A 19,739-nucleotide genomic window follows, 5' to 3' on the forward strand; every position below is an offset into this window, starting at 1 on the left:
CCCCGGCCCGTCTAATCAGCCAGTATCAAAAAACCCCTTCACTGACGCGCCAGGCCCATATGATTCAGCAAGACAGGCATTAAATTTAATGACAACAAATCACCATAAGGAAGACATAGGGAAAGACCCGTCAGGTAGGGATATGGGAGGACAGATTGACCCCCCAGGACCGTCAGGTCTGTTTCCAATGATAGCCACGCCCAACCCAAGATATGGCCAACTAACGGGTGGCGATAATAATGAAAGAGACAACAACCCTTTCCTATATGTTTTCAGAGCATGGTCCCAAACTGACAGATTTAATGTTTTAAAGGACGTTCCACTGTTAAATGAAGGTTTTGAGCCATGGAGGGAGGCAGTTGAGTTAATTAGAACACACTGGCACTTGAATGGCCATGAAATGCTCCAGGTAATTCAGGACTTATTAGGTCTAAAAATGGGAACAGTAAAGGGAGACTTCACGGGGTCAGATGACCAGGGTATAGCCCTGCTCCCCACCTCTGAGCCTCTAAGGGCTCAGTTGGCAGGATTATATGAAAGGATTAGAGTCCGTCTAGCCCCAAGAGCAGATTACGGCAAAATAGGCGAGATAAAGCAGAAGGAAGCTGAGACTGCCTCTGACTTCCTCGATCGCCTACGCCCAGTTTTCAGACAACATTCAGGTTTAAATTACCAGGAGGAGCCACAAACACCATTTCAGCAACAGCTAAAAAATGCATTTCTGAACGGCCTCCTCCCAAAAGTGAGGGCCCACGTAGAAAAACACTGGGTCACACAAAATACAGGAAGTCTGTCAGATGCACTGCAATATGCTGAACACGCAGTTAAAATACAGAAGCAAAAAGAAAAAGGAGGCGTCTTTACTGTAGATCCAGCAACAGGATTGGTGGCATTCTCTGGAGAATACAGAAGACATAAACCAGGCCCCTACAAAGGAAAAGGAAAGGCAGGAGGAGGGCGAAATGTGGAGTAAACTGAAAGATGACTTAATGGTCTGTGATGGAAAACCTATATTAACAGAGTCATTACACAGGACAGCGGTTGTAGTGACACATGAGGTAAACACCTGTGTCAACAGGAGGGAGATATAGTATAGATAAACAATGCAATACACACTATAAATTTTGAAACTTTAGCGAATAATTTGTAAGAACATGCCTATTCTGTCAAAAAACAAAAAACAAAAAAAAACAACACAACTCACAAGGAAACCCACATGGATTTTATTGAACTTAACGAATGCCAAGCATCAAGATATGCTCTAGTAATTATAGATGTATTCTCAAAATGGCCAGAAATCTATCCAGTAAAAAGAGCAGATGCAATATCAGTGGCAAAGTGTTTATGCAATCACTTCATCCCCACATATGGCATTCCCAGTCTGATAAGGTCAGACAATGGAACACATTTTGTTAATGACATCATCAGCAAAGTCTCTGAAGCTCTAGGATTTAGCATCAAACATCACTGTGCATATCACCCACAAAGCGCAGGATTAGTGGAAAGAACTAACGGCACAATAAAACAGAGATTAAGAAAATGCATGGAAGAAACAGGAAGACCATGGCCTGAATGTCTAGGCCTAGTAAAGATGTGGATGAGAATAACACAAGGTTCTCAGAAACTTACACCTTTTGAAATCATCCACGGGAGAGCGTTTCCATTGCCAATTACCAGTGAACCTATTAATAAATCAATAAGGGAAACTACCCTAGCAGAATGGATGACTAAACTGTTTGAAAATAAAGAGATTGTGTTAAACAACCAACTGCCGAGTGATTTCTCTCCAGTGTCTTGCAGGTTACAACCAGGTGATTGGATCCTGATCAAAGTACTCCAGAGAAAGAATTGGAGTTCACCAAGGTGGGAGGGCCCATACCAAGTCCTACTTACCACACCCACCGCCTGCAAAATAGCAGAAAGACCATCTTGGATCCACCACAGCCACTGTAAAAAAGTGAGTGACAATCCAGACGCTTAGACGCCGGCTCCCCTGGCTTCTAGGTGATCTATTGGTGAAGGGAAGGGCTGATTGGGTATATCCCGCCCTTTTTTTACTTCTCGCCAATAGTCTACTCACCAGAAGTCTAGGTGTGCCTGGTCATCATGAAGACACTTGTCCTCCTAGTGGCCAGCATTGCGCTCCTAGTGAGCCTACTAACACTCACCCAGATGAGAGGAAATAAACAACACCACCTGCAAAAAAGATGGACACATGATAATTCGCATCTACGTGACCTGAACCAAGACCATAACCACCCATGGATGAACAACGCGTGGTATAGATATGTGTATGATAGAACACGCACCGACAACAGCACGGAATGCTATGTATGTTCACATATGCCAACAACAGCCGTACACGCAACAATATATGGAAAGGCACCTGAACTTGACGAAGCGATGTGTGTGTTCAACAAAGCAACAACTGGCAATTGCACACGCAGAGATTTGATGGCAACAGGACTGACCCTAAAAGGTCAAAGCACAAAGAAAGAAGACCTAATTCCATGGTGTAGTGACACAGACGTCAAACGTGTCACGAAACCACTTTCACAACGACGTATCCTAATTGAACAGACAACCCCTTGTGCCTACAATCTGACGAACTGGAACTACACCTGCAACGAAAAACATTGGGTAAACGTCAAAGCCAACAACACAAAAAACAAATCATTCGCCATAGTTTTGCCGCCGGACATACAGCACCCAATGTGTTTCAACTTCTCCGATGGAAACAGGAAACTTGGACGAAACCGCAACTGCACACAGACACTTGACCTGACCCAATCCAAAGGAATACACACCTTCAAAAATTGAACTTTCTGGGTCCAGGGAGCCGCTTGGGCCTGCGGGCCTAAAACCTACTTCATGCTCCCACCGAACTCCACCGGTCTGTGTGCACCAGTACTAATTTCAGACCACACCTTCAAGATCACAGCAGAGACACACACGTCAAGAGCAAAACGTGAAGTTGCTGAAGTCACTGAAGTAATGCCACATGACTCAATCTATGGATCAGATGTGCCCAAGAACTTCAAACTATGGACTGATGGTCAGAAAGTCCTCCACTCCTTGTTCCCTTGGGTAGGAGTTGGGAAAAACATGCTGAGGATCGAGACACTTGACTATCGATTTGGACTGTTCCTAAATGCTTCAATGAAAATCAACAAAGCGCAAAATGAAGAACTCGACGCAATACGCATTGTAGTGATGCAACACAGAGTCGCACTAGACATGATTCTAGCTGAAAAAGGAGGTTTGTGTGTATTGTTTGACACTACATGTTGTACATACATCCCAGACAACATACACTCACAAAACATGACCGACGCTTTGAACACCTTGAGAAAGATTGAAGATGCTGAACAACAAGACTATGTCACAAGCACTGATGATTGGTTGACATGGTTACTAGGTGGTTCATGGAAGTCCCTTCTGATTAAAGGACTTGTTGGAATAGCATGTTTGCTTTTACTGTTATGTGTTTTCACAACATGTGTAGTACCCTGTCTGAAGAAAATGGTATCAAACATGGTGACAACTTCTATCAATGCTTATGTGATGATGTCTCAAATGGAAGAAATTTTGAAAGATGATCCATACAGTAATGTTTAGTTTAATTGAACACAGGACTGTTTTATGACGTTCAAACCGAAAATGTTTAGACAAGAGGTTATGAACTGACAAAAATAACAGTACTGTCATGTGAGAAATCTAAACAACAGGAGGGAATGTCAGAGTATTTTTGCTTTTAAAGGTTTTATTATTCATATAATAATCAGCTAAGAGTGTTTATATTTCTGTTCTGTACTCAACCAGCTGCATATTTTAATTGCTGGCTCCCTACTTTATAACGGAAACTGCTTGCCTTCAAATTATCAGTCTTTGCCTTCACATTGTCACTGTTTGCCTTCACACTAGCAGGAAACCGCCACCCACGAGTAAGAAACAACCTTGTAGAGAACACGAAGTTTTTTGATAAACCACACCTGTTTTCTTGACAAGATAAGGATGATATTTCCTTTTTTGTATGCTTCATGATGTGTATAAATAAAGCCAGACTGCACCAAGGAGGTGTGTGAGTCTCTCCCTGAGTCTCTCACCCGTGCACGTTTAAAACTGCTCTAAGTGTCTGAGTGATATTTCATTGCATCTGAGTACTTTGATAATAGAATATCTTTAACACTCCAATATCACTGAAATGCAGCCAGATGCTGCTCATTTTGCCTTTTCACTCTTTCCTGACACGCTTGCATTTCAGTACAGCTCCCATTTCTCTGTGTACTGGTCTCTACCACTACCCTTGCTGTCTATGGGACATTTCCGTCCTCTTTCACATAATGGTATGATCCCAGTCTGTCTCTGAAAGTGATTGGCCACATGGTTTGCTCATCAGAATAAAACCTCAGCCGTGCTCACATTGATTATCAGCAAGCCTGAAAATTCATCAATATTTGACATATGAAATTATCTCAAGGGCTGGATTTGGCCCACGGGCCATATGTTTGACACCCCTGGTTTACACAGTTTGGTATTCAATGTACAACTGAGCTAGCTCTCAGCTAACTAGCAGACAAGCTAACTGCTGGGACTGCGTCTTTCTAACAAGAGCGTCAGACACTCAGACTGGTTTCCTTTGTGGATGATGATGTGTTCTCACACTGATCCTTCATGCTGATGCTGCCATCCACCCACTGCTCCTGGATTCCTCATCATCATCTCCATCAGCCCTCACAATACTCCACCTTCATCAGCTTCATGTTCAGCAGCCTGGATGGACAGTAATTCTTTCCATGGGTTATGGTGGGACATTGAGAGCTGAAGTCAAACAGCAGTGAGAATGAAAGACTGATTCATTTCTATTTAGTCTTGTGCTGTGCAGCTTTGTTCAGAGCATTAAGGCCCAGCAAAGATTACTGAGGTCATAGAGTCCCTGATGAAACCTGTGTGCTTATAGAAACTGAGACCAGATGAACCAGAATAGAAGGACATTAAAATGAAGTGTCAGCTACACAAAGGCAAAGCTATTCAGTTGTTGCTGTGAGTTATTTAAATGGAGGATGGAGTCAGACTTTAAGCTGCTGGACTCAGTCACTATATCCTGTTGTCCTCATAGAAGCTGGACACACAGACTCACCTGTGACACAGTGACACACAGTGTGGGCTACACACACATTAGAAAGTGGATCAGTCACACTTGTGCAATCATTTGTTGTGCTGGGAAACCATGAACACTTTGAATCACATTAATGGCTTTGTTACAGCAACATTCAATCATGAGTTCAAAAGTAGTGCATTGTGTACTTATTTTAATAGTACTGCAGTATGAGAAGTGCAACATTCAGTGTGCAGAAACAGATCAGGTGCTTTCTAACAGCAGTGTTCCCTTTAACACAGCAGCAGTTCAAATATTTCTGTCAGTCTGAGCTGAAACATGAATCTAATCAAATATCAAATCAAAGTTCTTTGCCTCTGCCAGGACGTTAACATTTGATCTAGTTTTTCACAAAGTTCCCTCAGCGTCCAGAGCCACCAACATACCTTTGATCAACAGCAAGTGAACATTTATAAATGTGTGTTTCCAGAACAGGAAGCAGCAGAACTATTGTTCTGTTATCAGGCAGCAGCACAAACGCTCATCAGCTCATTTACTGTGCAGGACTTTGAGTGTGTGAAGTGTGTGTTTGTGCTGGATTTCCTTTGGAGAATCTCAGTCAGAAACCAGACAAAGAAAAACTCTTTCAACAGTCCAGGTTGAGTTGACAACATGAACTGCATTTATCTTCCTCTGACTGACATGTTCTTCCTCCTCTGCACCGAGCCAGCTGCTAAGACTCACAAGCTCATTGACATTTTCTGATGATAAAGAAACTCTCTTCTTCTGCACAATATGAGCAGCAACAGAGAAGAAGCTTTCACAGGTACAGATGTTGCAGCTGTGGCCAAGTACATGTGCTGCATGTTGGAGCAGCACTCTAATGGACAGGCCTCTGTACTGATGGTGGGCTCTGCTCTGTATCCACCACACTGTTCTCAGCTGAGTCTTCCTCCTGTTCACACTCTGATGAAGCACCAACAGGGCCAACTTCTTCTCTGGTGGCTCGGATGTTGTTGCTTCCACAGGTTTCCCTCCAACAACCCTCTGTTCCTGCAGTGAGTTCAGTAAGATCTGGGTAAACACTTGAGCTCCTTGAATCTGGCTCCAGCAGCAGTTTTCACATATACAATGTTGGCATTTTGCTTGCGTGTCTCCAGGTCTGTTCTGAATGTAGACTTGAATTTGACCACGTAGGCGGGGTCATCATCTGAGCTGTCCATCACCTGAGAGAGATGACAAAACACAGAATCACAGAGCATGAAACCAACGTTTCTCCTCCCAGAAGTTCAGTCACAGACCTGCAACAGAAACAAGAGTCAAAGATTCAAATGACGCAGAGCTTTCATTTACTTATATCCACAAACATGTCCTCTACATATTCATGCTGTATTTACACACACATACAGAGGCTGTTTGTCTCTCACACACCGACAGGACACTGAGAAATACATCATGTTAAATATACCTGCAGGCTTCCAGCTGTGCACTTTGTCCCTGTCAGCTGTGATCGCCATGGCAACCTTGGTGTTGTGCGCGATGCAGGGACGTGTTCAAAGGCAGACGTCTGGCAGCAGCATCATATTTGATGCACTATCTGTACTGAGTGTGCTGACTTTATTTCAAATGTCCCACTGCTGTGCAACATGAATCACATGTTCTGCACGTTTCTGTAACTCCCAGGTAACCATGGTTACCCAGCTACGTCCAGTAGTCTCCAGAGAGACCAACAGCTGGTTCATGTTGTAACGCCGTGGCTTTCGTAGTCTCTCCTTTTTCTACAGCTCATGTGTTCTTCTTGTGATGCTGCGTCTTGAGGCTCATACATGCCGTCATTTGTTGATCCTAAGAACGTTCCTCAGACCGACTTCTTCAACAACAGATAACTTTAGTTGTATCAACACTGCCTCCTGGAACAGTTTAAAATGAACATGTCAAAGATCTGTACCTGTCTCCATGTTTCTGTCCCCGCCCCTTTCTTTCTGTCCTGGGTCATGTGAGCGCTGCAGTAGTATTAGGCCCACCCTCAATGCTCCCATTGGCTGAGACGCATAATGACGCCCATTTCAAGCCAGCACTGATCAACATCCCTCCTGTGACCCATGGCTTTTATATTCAGAGCCAGTGAGCACTTTCACAATAATCATGATTTTAAAAACTGTGATTAAAATAATTGCTGACGTTAATCAGTTAATGAGTTAACGAGATTATAACAGGTTAAGTTGCCCTAATAATTAGACTTTGGTGACAAACTGGTGTGATCTCCATGTTTCCTTTGTTGGACTGTGGGCGAGTGTCAGAACTGAATGTACTGAGTAACATGTGGAGTTTAAATATGTGTCAGTTCCAGTTTTAGAGCTCTAAAGTGCAGCTATCATGTTAGGAATATGTTAGGAATAGACAGGAACACTGAGCACACTGAGGTCAAATCTTTATTTTACCACTCGCTGCATTCTTGATGTTCATGAATTCAGCAGCTTCATGATTGTCTGCAGCATTAATCTCATATTTCCATTAAAGTGTTGAATTTGACTGTTTGATGTTCTTTATGATCTCTGGCACCAGTTCATCTGTAGGCTGAGCTCAGTCCATCCATTTAGTGAAATGATGTTTAAAGGTCTCCTTGTTCTGTGAGCGTGCACAGATCCTGAAGCAGAAAGCCTGGGTTACAGAGAAATGATCATCACTGTGATGATGCTCATCGTCTCTGACTGGGATTTGAGGTTTTGTCAAAGCAGCAAAGAAAGCCTGGCTATGTTGGACTGGGTGTGGAAGCAGCTCCCAGTTTGAGTTCAGGAGACAGACACTCTCTCTACTTTGAAGATCAGCTTCAAACTTTCCTTTTTGATAAAGCTTATAGTTCGAGCTGGATCAGGTGACCCTGAACCATCCCTTAGTTATGCTGCTATAGGCTCAGGCTGTTGGTGGACTTCCCATGATGCTCTGCTTTCTTCTCCCCTCTTTTCACTCCTGATGCTTTTATATGTCACTACTGCATGTCCTTAACTTTTGTCTCTCTGTTTTGTTCTTGTCTCTCTGAGCTCATCTCTTCTCTTTCCCCTCACCCTGCAACCAGTCATGGTAGATGCTCCTCCTGGAGCCTGTTTTCACTGGGAGGATCTTTGTGTCAAAGGGAGTTCTTCTTCCCACCATCACCAAGTGCTGCTCACAGTGGAGGCGGTTACCTTACACTGTTAAACAGCTTCAGATGACTGTTGTTGTCTGTTGGGTATTGTCACTTATAAATAAAGTTACATTGAATGGATGTAAATGGATAGATGTTATTGTGACAAAGAGAAAACGATTGTTGACAGATAGATTGTTGTTTTGTGTGTTTGCAGTCTGTCAGGCTGTCTGATCACAGAGGAAGGCTGTACTTCTCTGGCCTCAGCTCTGACCTCCAACCCCTCCCATCTGAGAGAGCTGGACCTGAGCTACAATCATCCAGGTGACTCAGGAATGAAGCTGCTCTCGGCTGGACTGAAGGATCCAGGCTGGAGACTGGACACTCTCAGGTATGGAGAGAAAATCTGATAGAGGAGGAAGAGCTGGAAACATTTCCTGTGTCCTTCACTCACTTCCTGTTTGTTTCCTGCAGATGAGACATGAACAATCACACATGCAGGAATATTTTCAGGGACAGACACACTAGTCTAGCTGGATAGTTCATGGATATTTATGTAGGGGTCTCCAAGGAGTCTGTTTGCAGGAACATTTAGGTCACAGGTGTACCTGATATAGATACCAGTGTACCTAATAAAGTGTCAGCTAACATTTGGAAATGGAAGCTTAAATAATGACAAACTGTACATTCACAGCTGAATTCACAATAAATTTGTTCTCAAGTGCACATTTTTCTGTTATTGTTCTCAAACAACAGAATGAGAATGAAATATTGATTCTAACAGGGCCCATAAACAGCATTAGCTTAGCAGCATTAGCTTATCAGAGTTTCCATCATGGTCACACAAATCCTTAGCAGAGAAAAGTGGCCTTCTTAGCAATAGCTGCTCAAGTTGTATAAAGAAAGGGAAAACAGTATTAGCATTAGCTGCTAATGGCAGCTTACTTAGCATAAACTCTTCACATCTTTATAATGTAAGGGAAAGGAGTCACTCATGGAAGCCTATTTAGCATTAACGTCTCACATCATTATAACACAAGAGAAAAGGGTATTAGCACAAGCTACTAATGCTTATTCACCTCAAATTAGCTTTAGCTGCTAATGGTAGCCTACTTAACATTAACTCCTCACTAATATAATGCTAATTCACATCAAATTAGCATTAGCTGCTCATATTGTTATAAGGAAAGGTTTTCCACAATAAAGGCATGGTTAAAAAAGGGAGGAAGGAAGCAGTTGCGACCCTCAGTATGTCTTGAAGATGATCATCCGTAAGTCTGGACCTGTACTTGGACTTATTGAAGTTCAAAGTGGAGAAGAGCTTTTGGCACAAGTATGTGCTACCAAAAAGGCACATGGTCCGCTTGAACATTCGGGAAAGCCGAGGGAAACTAGGGCTCAAGTCTCTCAAAAATTGTCCAAGCTTCTCTGCTTTTCCACTCACCTCCCTGAACTTTGCTTTGAGTTCAGAGTTGCACTGCAGCTCAATGAGCTCCATTTGAAGCACAGAAGGGGCATCTTGCACATCAAAGGAGAAGGGGTCCGCAAAAATGTGAAAGGTGGCTCTGTGTGTCTTGAAGTCAGCAAATCTGTGATCAAATTCCTCCTGTAGCCTCAAAATGACATCAACATACTCGTCAGCACTGAATGGTGTGCCTGCATCCACGAGTGCTTTGCATGCTGGGAAATGGCAAAGGTTTGTCTGAGAGAGCTGAGCTTTCCAGAGCGCCAGTTTTGTGGAGAATGCTCTCACGTTGTCATAGGCAGCACTGACAAGTTGCCCCTGGCCTTGTAACGTCTTGTTCAGTACATTAAGCTCATGTGTCATATCAACAAGAAAAGCTGAGTCCATGAGCCATTTGGGATCAGTTAGCACAGGAACACTAACTCCATCCTTCTCCATGAAGGCTTCACTTCTGCTCTCAACTCAAAAAGTCTCTTTAATACATTTCCCCTGCTGAGCCAACGTACCTCAGTGAAGTCGAGCACATCCCCATATTCTGACTCCATTTCCTCTAAAAAAGCACAGAACCTTCGGTGCTTTAAGCCCCTGGATCTGATTTGGTTGATGCATTTCACAACAATAGACATCACATTGTCAAACTTCAGGCATTTGCTGCAAAGGACCTGCTGATGGATGATGCAGTGCAGAGCAATGGCCTCCTCCACGCCTTCCTCTTCCAGTTTGTTTTGTGCCACCAGTCCATGTTTCCTCCCTGTCATTGATGGCGCTCCATCTGTTGTTATTCCAACAAACCTCTTCCATGGCAAACCAACATTCTCAATGGCATCACACAGCTTGTAAATATCTGCTGAGCGGTGGTCTGGCCATGCATTGGAATTACTGTGAGCAGCTCCTCCATCACTTCAAAACTGTCATCAACACCACGGACATACATTGGGAGCTGGGCAGTGTCGGTGATGTCTGTGGTCTCATCAAGAGCGACTGAGTATACACTGAAACATTTGGCTTTCTCACACAGTTGGTCATAAATGTCACTTGACAGGTCAGAAATGCGATCTGCTGCGGTGTTGGCAGAAAGGCTGATGTTGCTAAACTGACCTTTCTTTCCCGGACAGACTATATTTGCAGCCTGCAATATGCACTTTTAGACAAATGCACCTTCTGTGAATGGCTTCCCTGCTTTAGCAATCATCTCACTAACCACGTGGCTCCGACTGCTGCATTATTCTCTTTGGTTGCTTTCTTGGAGAAATCTTGCTGCCTCAGTAGATCTGTTTTAAGACTGGCAACCCGGTTCGCTCTCTCGTCTCCCTGGTATTTTGCATCCAGCTCAGCATGTCTAGTTGTGTAATGACGTTTCAAATTGTATTCCTTGTGCAGCGCAACTTTCTCTGTGCAAATAAGACAGGTCGGGGTGCCCCTGTGCTCAACAAAGAAATATTGCATTTCCCACTTTTCCTGAAATTGTCGGTGCTCATCACCAACCTTTCTCTTCACCGCAGGCTTTGAAAAAGACATGTTTGGGGCTATGTGACATTTATAATTCTACTTGGTGTCACTGTCGCATTGAAGTTTCAATCAAGCGTTTAGCCGACGGACGGGGAACATCTCAACGCGTAGAGAACGTCATTTCTGCTTCTTTTTCTTGCAACCGTAGCACGGCGATCGGCAGATAAAAAGCCGGTAGCAGTCTCCTTTGTTTTTACGCTCGATGTTCATGTCTTTCATGACGACACGAACACCGTGGCGTTTGCAGATGGTAGAAAGTGCAGGGATAGCGAGCGCAAAAAAGGCGACTGCTCACGGCGCCGGGCTGTTGTTACAGGAGAAAGAAGCGGAAACGACACCGTGACATATAACAAATAACATCAGCTGTTTCTGATGTTAGTTGTTTTGACTGCTTTTACATTATATTGAAATATATGTAATGTTCATGTTTGCTGCAATGCAAACGCAGTGATGCAAATAAAAACATGGAGCCACAAATTACGGTGCGACCCTATAATTAGTCCGGGTTACCGGGGACTGTTGTTGCCGATGAACAGGTGTCGCTATGTGACTGCAGACTAAATTGGGCTGCATTGAGTTCATGACTTTTCTTTTATCCCGCCGCCTACGCATCACTGTGAGAGTTAATATGAGATCTCTCTCTGTGGAAAAATAACTTTAAATCCCACTGACGTGTGTATAAATCTATATACGTATAATGTCCCGCTGGGCAGCAACTTAAAAAAACAACTTTTTTTGAAGTGTTGTGAACGCAGCGCGCTGGGGCGAATGTCGGCGTTTGCCCAATAGAAAGGAGGAAGCCAGCCAGGCACAGGAAAGAAAGAAACACTCCAGGGCAACGCTGCTGGAACTTTGACTCATTGAGAAATGTTTCCCTGCTTGCATCAAGCCCGGCTGGTGTCCCCTGAGATCCATATCCCACCCTGATTGGTGGGTTAATTCAGCTCCGCCCACAACACTGTAAAGTGTCATACATGATCAAACTAACATTACATTTTCATATTAAGGTGGGGCCAAAAACTATCGTCCTGCGGGCCGCAATTGGCCCACGGGCCACGAGTTTGAGACCCCTGGTGTAGGAGGACACCTACTCTGTGTCTGGTTAAGTATAAGAGCCCTTTGTTAGGGGGACCGCTGGACTCTTAGCACCAGCTTTGGGGTCACAGGGTCACATCTGGAACACACACACACACACACGCACACGCACACACACGCACGCACACACACACACACACACACACACACGCACCCACACACACACACACACACACACACACACTATGCACAGACTGGTACTCTTTGTTCATACCTGTGTAAGACGTCATAATGAACTTGTGCATATTCATGGAAGCTCAATAAAGAGCAGTGTTACGAGGGAGCAGACGAGAGCGACTGAGGTCAAGTGAAGGAACGGCGCTGTCACAGTTCTCTCCCTCATCAATTGTCTGGTTCCAGCGGTGGGTCTGTGCTAGACGACCCATCACCAGCTTTTTCCACTGGTTACCAGTACGTGGTAGAATCCACTTCCAGATCTGGTTGTCTTTAAATCTGTGAATGGATTGGCTCCATCTTATCTCTCTTTAACAAAAGAATCCAAGTGGAGCCCTCAGGTCTGCAGATAAGCAGCTTCTGACCAGAACTAGACGTAAAAACAGAGGTGAGCTTTATCGATGGCTGCAGCCAAACTCTGGAACAGTCGCCCTTCACATCAGGTCGTCACCAACACTGGACATTTTTAAAAGCCGGTTGGAAACACATTTGTACTCTGTAGCTTTTGTTAAGGTTCAAAAATTGAGGAAGGAGAGTACAAACAACCATGGTCCAGAAGATCTTGGTCAAACAATGATTTTAATGAATACACACGTGTGGGAAGATACTCTGTACGCAGACAGCAATTGATCTTCGACTTACTAAAAGCACAAACAATTATTTTATAACATCAGGGTTTGATTAACTGACGCTCCTTCATGCGTCACAGATACATTTTATACATAGATCAGATCAACACCACAATGACTTTTAACACAGTTCGAAAGAACATCATCTTCTATTTTCATGGCCGGCACTTCCTTTCTACCTTTCAGTTCCTCTTTCTTGCCGAGACAACAAGGAACGGTTCCTCTTTTACCGAGACAATTTTGCAGTTACAGCCAGACATGACTAACCTCTCTCCTCTAAATAAATCTAACTAAAATTGTGTGTGTGTGTGTGTGTGTGTTGACCTCACTCAGCCTCTATGTCACCTCTCGCACTTCTGACCTTTCACCAGACAGAGAGACAGAAGCCACTCTCGTATATGTAATAATCGAACCGAAACTATGGATATATCATCTACTAAATAAATGTTTTAATCAAGAACCTCTACTAAACATAATAACTGTGTGCATAAGCATCTTAAGGCCTTCTTAAAGCTATCTGTTACATTGTTAGAGCAATGATCAACTTGAATAACCTAGTAATTCAAATAGCCTCGTCCAACCCGCTGCTCAGAATAACCTAAGACTGCTTTCACTTCTGCAAACTCTCTGCAAGCCTATTTCCTGTCAGCCTGTGACTTTTAGCCTTTTCTGACAGACACACTGTTTAAACCTCTGAATGCAATATCCATGATGCAGATTATATTATTCTTAATGCAATGGTAATGATGATAATTATTTAACAATAGCAGTAAAATAATTTCCCTGCTCCACACTTTCAATCCTGACCAGTCTTTATAGTCATTACTGTGTATGTTTCCTATTTTCTCTCTACTCTGTGCAGCACTTTGGCTCAAGCTGTTTTTAAATGTGCTGATAAATAAATGTAGATTTCTTTGAATAAAACAGTGGAGCCGAGCTTTGAGCTCAGTGTGTAACAGTGTGTGTGTGAGAGCCATGTAATGTCCATGTGTGCATGCTGACTGTGCTGCTCTGACCCCCCTCCTCCTTTCAGGGTGGAGCCTGCTGGAGTCCGATGGTTGAGACCAGGTCTGAGGAAGTGTAAGTGTGTTTTTAATGGGATTCATGAAAACAAAGCAGCACACATTCAACCATCGTCATCATGTCAGGAGTCATCATCAAAGTGTCAATCAATGAACAGATGATGGATCAATAACTGCAGCTGGATTGTGTTTGTTCTCTCCATCAGATTCCTGTCAACTCACAATCGACACAAACACAGTGAACACAAAGCTCCAACTGTCTGACAACAACAGGAAGGTGACATGTGTGGAGGAGGTTCAGTCATATCCTGATCATCCAGACAGATTTGATGTTTATCAGCTGCTGTGTAGAAATGGTCTGACTGGTCGCTGTTACTGGGAGGTCGAGTGGAGAGGAGACGTTTATATATCAGTGAGTTACAGAAGCATCAGAAGGAAAGGAGGCAGTGATCAGTCCTGGAGTCTGTACTGTGATTATAATGGTCCTCGTTATGTCTGGCACAATAATATAAAAACATCCATCTCCTCCTCCTCCTCCTCCTCCTCTGTCTCTAACAGAGCAGCAGTGTATGTGGACTGTCCTGCTGGCACTCTGTCCTTCTACAGAGTCTCCTCTGACACTCTGATCCACCTCCACACCTTCAACACCACATTCACTCAAACTCTTTATCCTGGGTTTTGGTTCTGGTCTGGCTCCTCAGTGTCCCTGTGCTGAGTGGAGTGTAAAGAGTGTCTCCTGTTACAGAAACACTCTGACTGTTGAACAGATAGTTCAGTCTGTACATGTCTGTCTCTTTCACTCACAAACACGTTTTCAGATTCATGGATTCAATCAGTTGATGTTTGAAACTCTTCTAAATGATTCCTTGTAAACTTCTTCAGTCACAAACAAACAGGAAGTGATGTCACATGTGTTCCTGTCCACACAGCAGAATGAGTCTATTGCTGACAGTGATGTACAAACAGAGTGAGCATTTCTGAGGCCCAAAATAAACTGAGTAGTTCACTGAATGAACAATGGACTGTGAGCTCAGTTCCTTCATCATTAGTATGGATTATATATGTATATGTATTATATTAGTATCATATATATCAGGTGCTGCTGCTTTCAGTCATTGTGCAAATGTGCTGTTTGTAAGCTTGTAAAGCTGCAGTCAGCTGAGACTGAAGAAGTCACCTGATCAGTGAGCAAACGTTTCTGAAAACGTCCAGATGAACAGAATCAACCTTTTGGGATCAGCCAGCAATGCAGCATCATTGTTGTTCAGCTTCAGAGGTTTGCAGGAATGAACTGATGACCAGAAACAGCTGCAAAGTCCAAGAAAATACCAGCTGGAGTTCAGCTGCATTTGAAGAAGTCAAAGAAAAGTAAGGATGGCAAAGGGCGACGTTTTCTTCCAAAGAGCTGCAAACATGGTCGACGCCTCATTAGAAGAATCATCTGGACATTTGTGAGGAACTCTAACCAAGAAAGCAACGTCACACAGATCCAACAGACAGTTTCCATGACTGCAAGTGTTGAGTGGAAAAATGCTACATTGCATTATTGCATCCTCTCACCACAGGAGGCGCTGTTGGCACCACTGATTGGTGATCAGCTGTTCTCTGATGATCTGATTGATACTGTGAATAACGGGACTCACTGAACTCTGTGACACAGTGAAGATTACAGAGTTTAACTTCACCCTTTAAGACTGACCACAGAACCAAGTCCGCCAGAGCTTTTGTTATATTTTTACATGCTGTGGAGCCATTTGTGGGAGCATTTCAAGTTGCTATACATCAATACAACTGTTATAGCCCTAATTTTAATAATATGTATGCATTAAGTCCATAGTAACTACATAAACTGCAAAAAAAACCTCTGCTCATCCATCTCTGTGTGTATCAGGATACATTTGGTTCATAATACACAGAAAAATCAGAGTTATTACCTGTAATAAATGTGAAAGATTCCTGCAGTGATAACCAGGCAGGACTGAAACACATCCAAGCTGTCACCACGGTAACAGCACCGTCCATCCACAGGTGAGGGGAGGAGCAAAAAGAGGGACTTTGACCATTTTATACTAAAAACACTCAACTAATGTTTCTAATATGAAACAAATAAGCCCACATTAATGTGAGCGTTTATTAAATAATAATAATGATGATTTCCTCCTGATCTCATTTCCACAGCAGAGAAAACTGTGGTGTATATTGAGGTGGAGGGTGTGGTCTGTGGCTCAGGTGTAGAGTGAGGGTGGGGTGCACCACAGCAGCATGCTGGGACTGCTGAGGGTGGAGGAGGGAGTGATGATGACATCAGAGCTGCAGCACAGAGACCAGTGAACACACAGTCTGTTCATCTTTGCATAGATACAATATACAGCACAATATTGAATGACAGACACGCTGTGGGAGCTTCCACAGATACACTGACGTCAGCATCCAGAGTCCTCCTGCTGCTCCCCCCTCAGAGCCCCGTGATCAGCACCAACACATTCAGTTAGATGACAGAGTCCAGCTGCAGCTAGAATCAGCTCCCCTCTGTGAACAACAGCACAGCGTCAGTGTTTCACACTCAGTGAAAGGAGGAAACAGCAGAAGAACACCATGTGTGCTACGTTTCCCAGGACACACTACAAACTGCACAAATACAGAGCAGCACGTGGAAGGACCTGGAGCTGCATTTACAGAGCTGCAGACAGCGTGATGTCCTGTATGGACAGGTGGAAGGAACCAAGTCCTCAGCTGGAACACTCGTGTTTGTCCACAGACAGGAAACACAGCAGGAAACTTCCTCACAGAAGTGCAGCTCATGGATAACACACTTCCTGTCAGTCAGAATGAGGCTGCAGCCAAACACAGAAAGGTGTTTTTGTCCAGATGAGCCCAGAGAAGAAACACGAGTGTTCACAGACATCAGAAGCTCAGAGAGGTGAAACATGAGGTTGGAGTCCTCGTCAGCATCCAGAAGAGCTGCTGTGAAACCCTGAGTACTCATGACAGACTCTGATGGCACAAACACATCATGATTCAAACAGAAAGACAAACATGGAGCTCCTGATCCTCCTGCATGAGAACAAGCTGACATGAGCGCTGTGTCTGAGAGTGTCTCCCTGTCACAGTGACAATAACACAGCTGCTGCTCACAGTCATTAAACTGACCTGAGGTCAGCTGTGCTCCTTACATATGAACCATGTGACCTCACATCAGTGCTGTGGATGACTGTAGTCATAGAAGAGTAGAGCTGTAGCAGGTGGTGTGAGGAGGAGGTGGTGTATTCTAGTTAACGCAGTACTGAAACACTCCAGCAGAGGGCGCTGTTAAGTCCTTATTGTAACACAGTTACTGTGTGCAGTTAGACTTCATACATAATCTGCACTTATTTCCATCAGACATGCTGTCAGTAAATGATTGGTTTCTATTGATTCTACTTCCTGTTGACTCGTTTGATGACAGTGAAACAATCACAGCTGATTGTGTGATGATGTAAACTGTCACTGTTACATTCAGTGTGTGTGACATAATGTTAGTGCAGGCTGATAACAGCCTGGTTCTGTTAGAAACACATGAACGTGTCCATAGATCAGTGTGTGTTTAACATGAGAGCTTCAGCCCTGCTGATGTGTTAAATAAAGACATGCAGGAAAACTGATGAGACTCTGAAATAACTCTTTATATTTATAATGTAACTCTGCATCAAAAGAACAACAAAGGATCCCAGACAGGTTTCTGTGAACAAAGACCATTCTGATGTTTCTGTGTTTCTAACACTTTGACATTATTAGTAAACAGACTGCAGTGAGCAGCATTTATAAAGAGCTTCTATATAAAGATATGACAGCTGTTTGACAAGTTTATCACTCTGTGTTTGGACCTGATCAGTCCAGCTGTTTACTTGAAACATGTTCATTTACCTGTTCTGTTATATTCATGTTCTTGTCTCTGTTGAAAACACATTTTAATGTCCCTCAGATTTTTCTCCCAGATGAATAAATATAAAAATGACACAAACTGACTGCAGCTACTTTTTGTCCTTTCTGTCAAAAACCTTCATGTGACTCATGAGAGACACGTTTCAGCTGTTTGTGACAGATCAGAGGCCAACAAGTCATTTATAACACTTTCCATCATTGTTTAAAGTTCTCAGTGTTTCTGTGTTGCTGCGTATAGGATCTCCCAGCATCATCACTGTGCTGTCCAATCATTGTGTGCGAGGTTACCCTTATAGTGCGATGTGTGTTTGCACAAAGAGAAGCATGTGTGTCAAATATAAATAAGCACAGAACAGAAACAGCTGCTCGTTTCTTCTGTTTAGAGTCAAGTTAGTGTTTTGTGTCTTTGTTTGAGGCCTGATGTCGAGCAGAGGTGTGTGTAACTGCACTGGTCTGTTATATGTGTGAAGTGTGTGCTTCTCTTCAGCATCATCTTTGTCACTGCTGATTCCTTTGTGTCATCATGTGTTGAGAAGAGAGAACAGTTATAACGGAGGAGCAAAAGGAAGCCCTGAAATCTGCATCAACAAGGAAGTGTTGGCTCACCAGTGATCCCAGCAGAGCCACTGGTTTGGCTCCAGTTGTTCTAGATTCAATGATGTTGTTGCTACAGATACATGTCAGCATCTTTATTGAATTTAATATGAAGCAGAAATGGTGTCATTAGGAGAAGAAGAGGAGAACAAGTCCGGCGAGGAGGCAGCAGCTCTTAAAGATGAAACAGCAGCTCAGCCCTGAGCTCAGAGAGCTGCACATGAAAAAGCTCCTCAAGCAGATCCTGTCAGAGGTTTGTCATCAACAGGAGGAACTGTTCACATCATAGGATGAAGATGCTGTCAGCTGGATGAAGAAGGTTATTTAATGCAAACGTTCACACTGAAGTCAAATTGTTGTCGTGTTGAACAGATTCATGTACTGATCGTCTCCAGAATGTTAGAAGAGCTTCAATGAATCATTAGAAACAACTTACAGCTGCACAGCTGTGTCAAACACATCTGTGTGTCATTGTGGGATTGTTGTGTTTCTACATGTGACACACGTCTAAAACATGCACACAATCTGAACACAAACAGGGACTCATGTGTTCCCACAGCCAGATGCTGAGAGCCATTTCCTTGTAGTCCTGTGTCTACATACATGAACCATTAGATGTTATTGGAATGATTGTCAGCTCTGATAGTTTCATGTGTGTTTAGCTGGACGCTGTTTGATCCTCGACATGTTTAAAGGTGTCCAGTCCTGAGACACTGGGGCTGGAAACAGCTGTGATGTCATTGGACTGTCACACAGACAGAAGTGCATGAAGCGAGCAGCCGAGGAGCCGCTGATGTTTTGGATTCAACAGCATTTGAAAGGTCGACACAGACACATTTGCACACAGAAAGCTGAATCTGTCATATGCCACAGTGAACTCACTGTTCAGTGTTTTTCAGGAAGCTTCTTAACTGCCTCTGCTGCCAAACAAGCAGCTGATGTCCTTGAGAAGAAGCTGAAGAAGTCTTCAACAACAAATACAGGAAGTGGACTTTCAAATACTAGATTCACTTTAGACTCACAGAGAAATGACTCAACCAGCTGTGTTTGACTATATGAAAGGTCAGTGTGTGTCTGCACACAGACTGTTGTGTTGGACTGTTATTCA

At 43.5% G+C, this 19,739-nt stretch overlaps 2 protein-coding genes across 4 annotated transcripts in view; both read left to right on the forward strand.

Annotated features, from left to right (window-relative positions):
* The window catches only part of LOC113017310 (protein NLRC3-like), a 38,916-nt gene extending 20,800 nt beyond the window's left edge, over positions 1–18,116 (forward strand). Inside the window, exons 5-7 of the mRNA XM_080294500.1 lie at positions 8,440–8,613; positions 14,128–14,174; positions 14,323–18,116. Coding sequence (XP_080150626.1) covers positions 8,440–8,613; positions 14,128–14,174; positions 14,323–14,831 — 730 coding nt within the window. The 3' untranslated portion in view covers positions 14,832–18,116. The remainder of the gene's footprint in view (positions 1–8,439; positions 8,614–14,127; positions 14,175–14,322) is intronic.
* LOC113006456 (uncharacterized) overlaps positions 1–19,739 on the forward strand; it is an 87,410-nt gene that overhangs the window by 17,661 nt on the left and 50,010 nt on the right. The gene's annotated exons all lie outside the window — the stretch shown is intronic.

The sequence above is a fragment of the Astatotilapia calliptera genome, chromosome 3, assembly GCF_964374335.1.
Source record: "Astatotilapia calliptera chromosome 3, fAstCal68.1, whole genome shotgun sequence".
NCBI lineage: Eukaryota > Metazoa > Chordata > Actinopteri > Cichliformes > Cichlidae > Astatotilapia > Astatotilapia calliptera.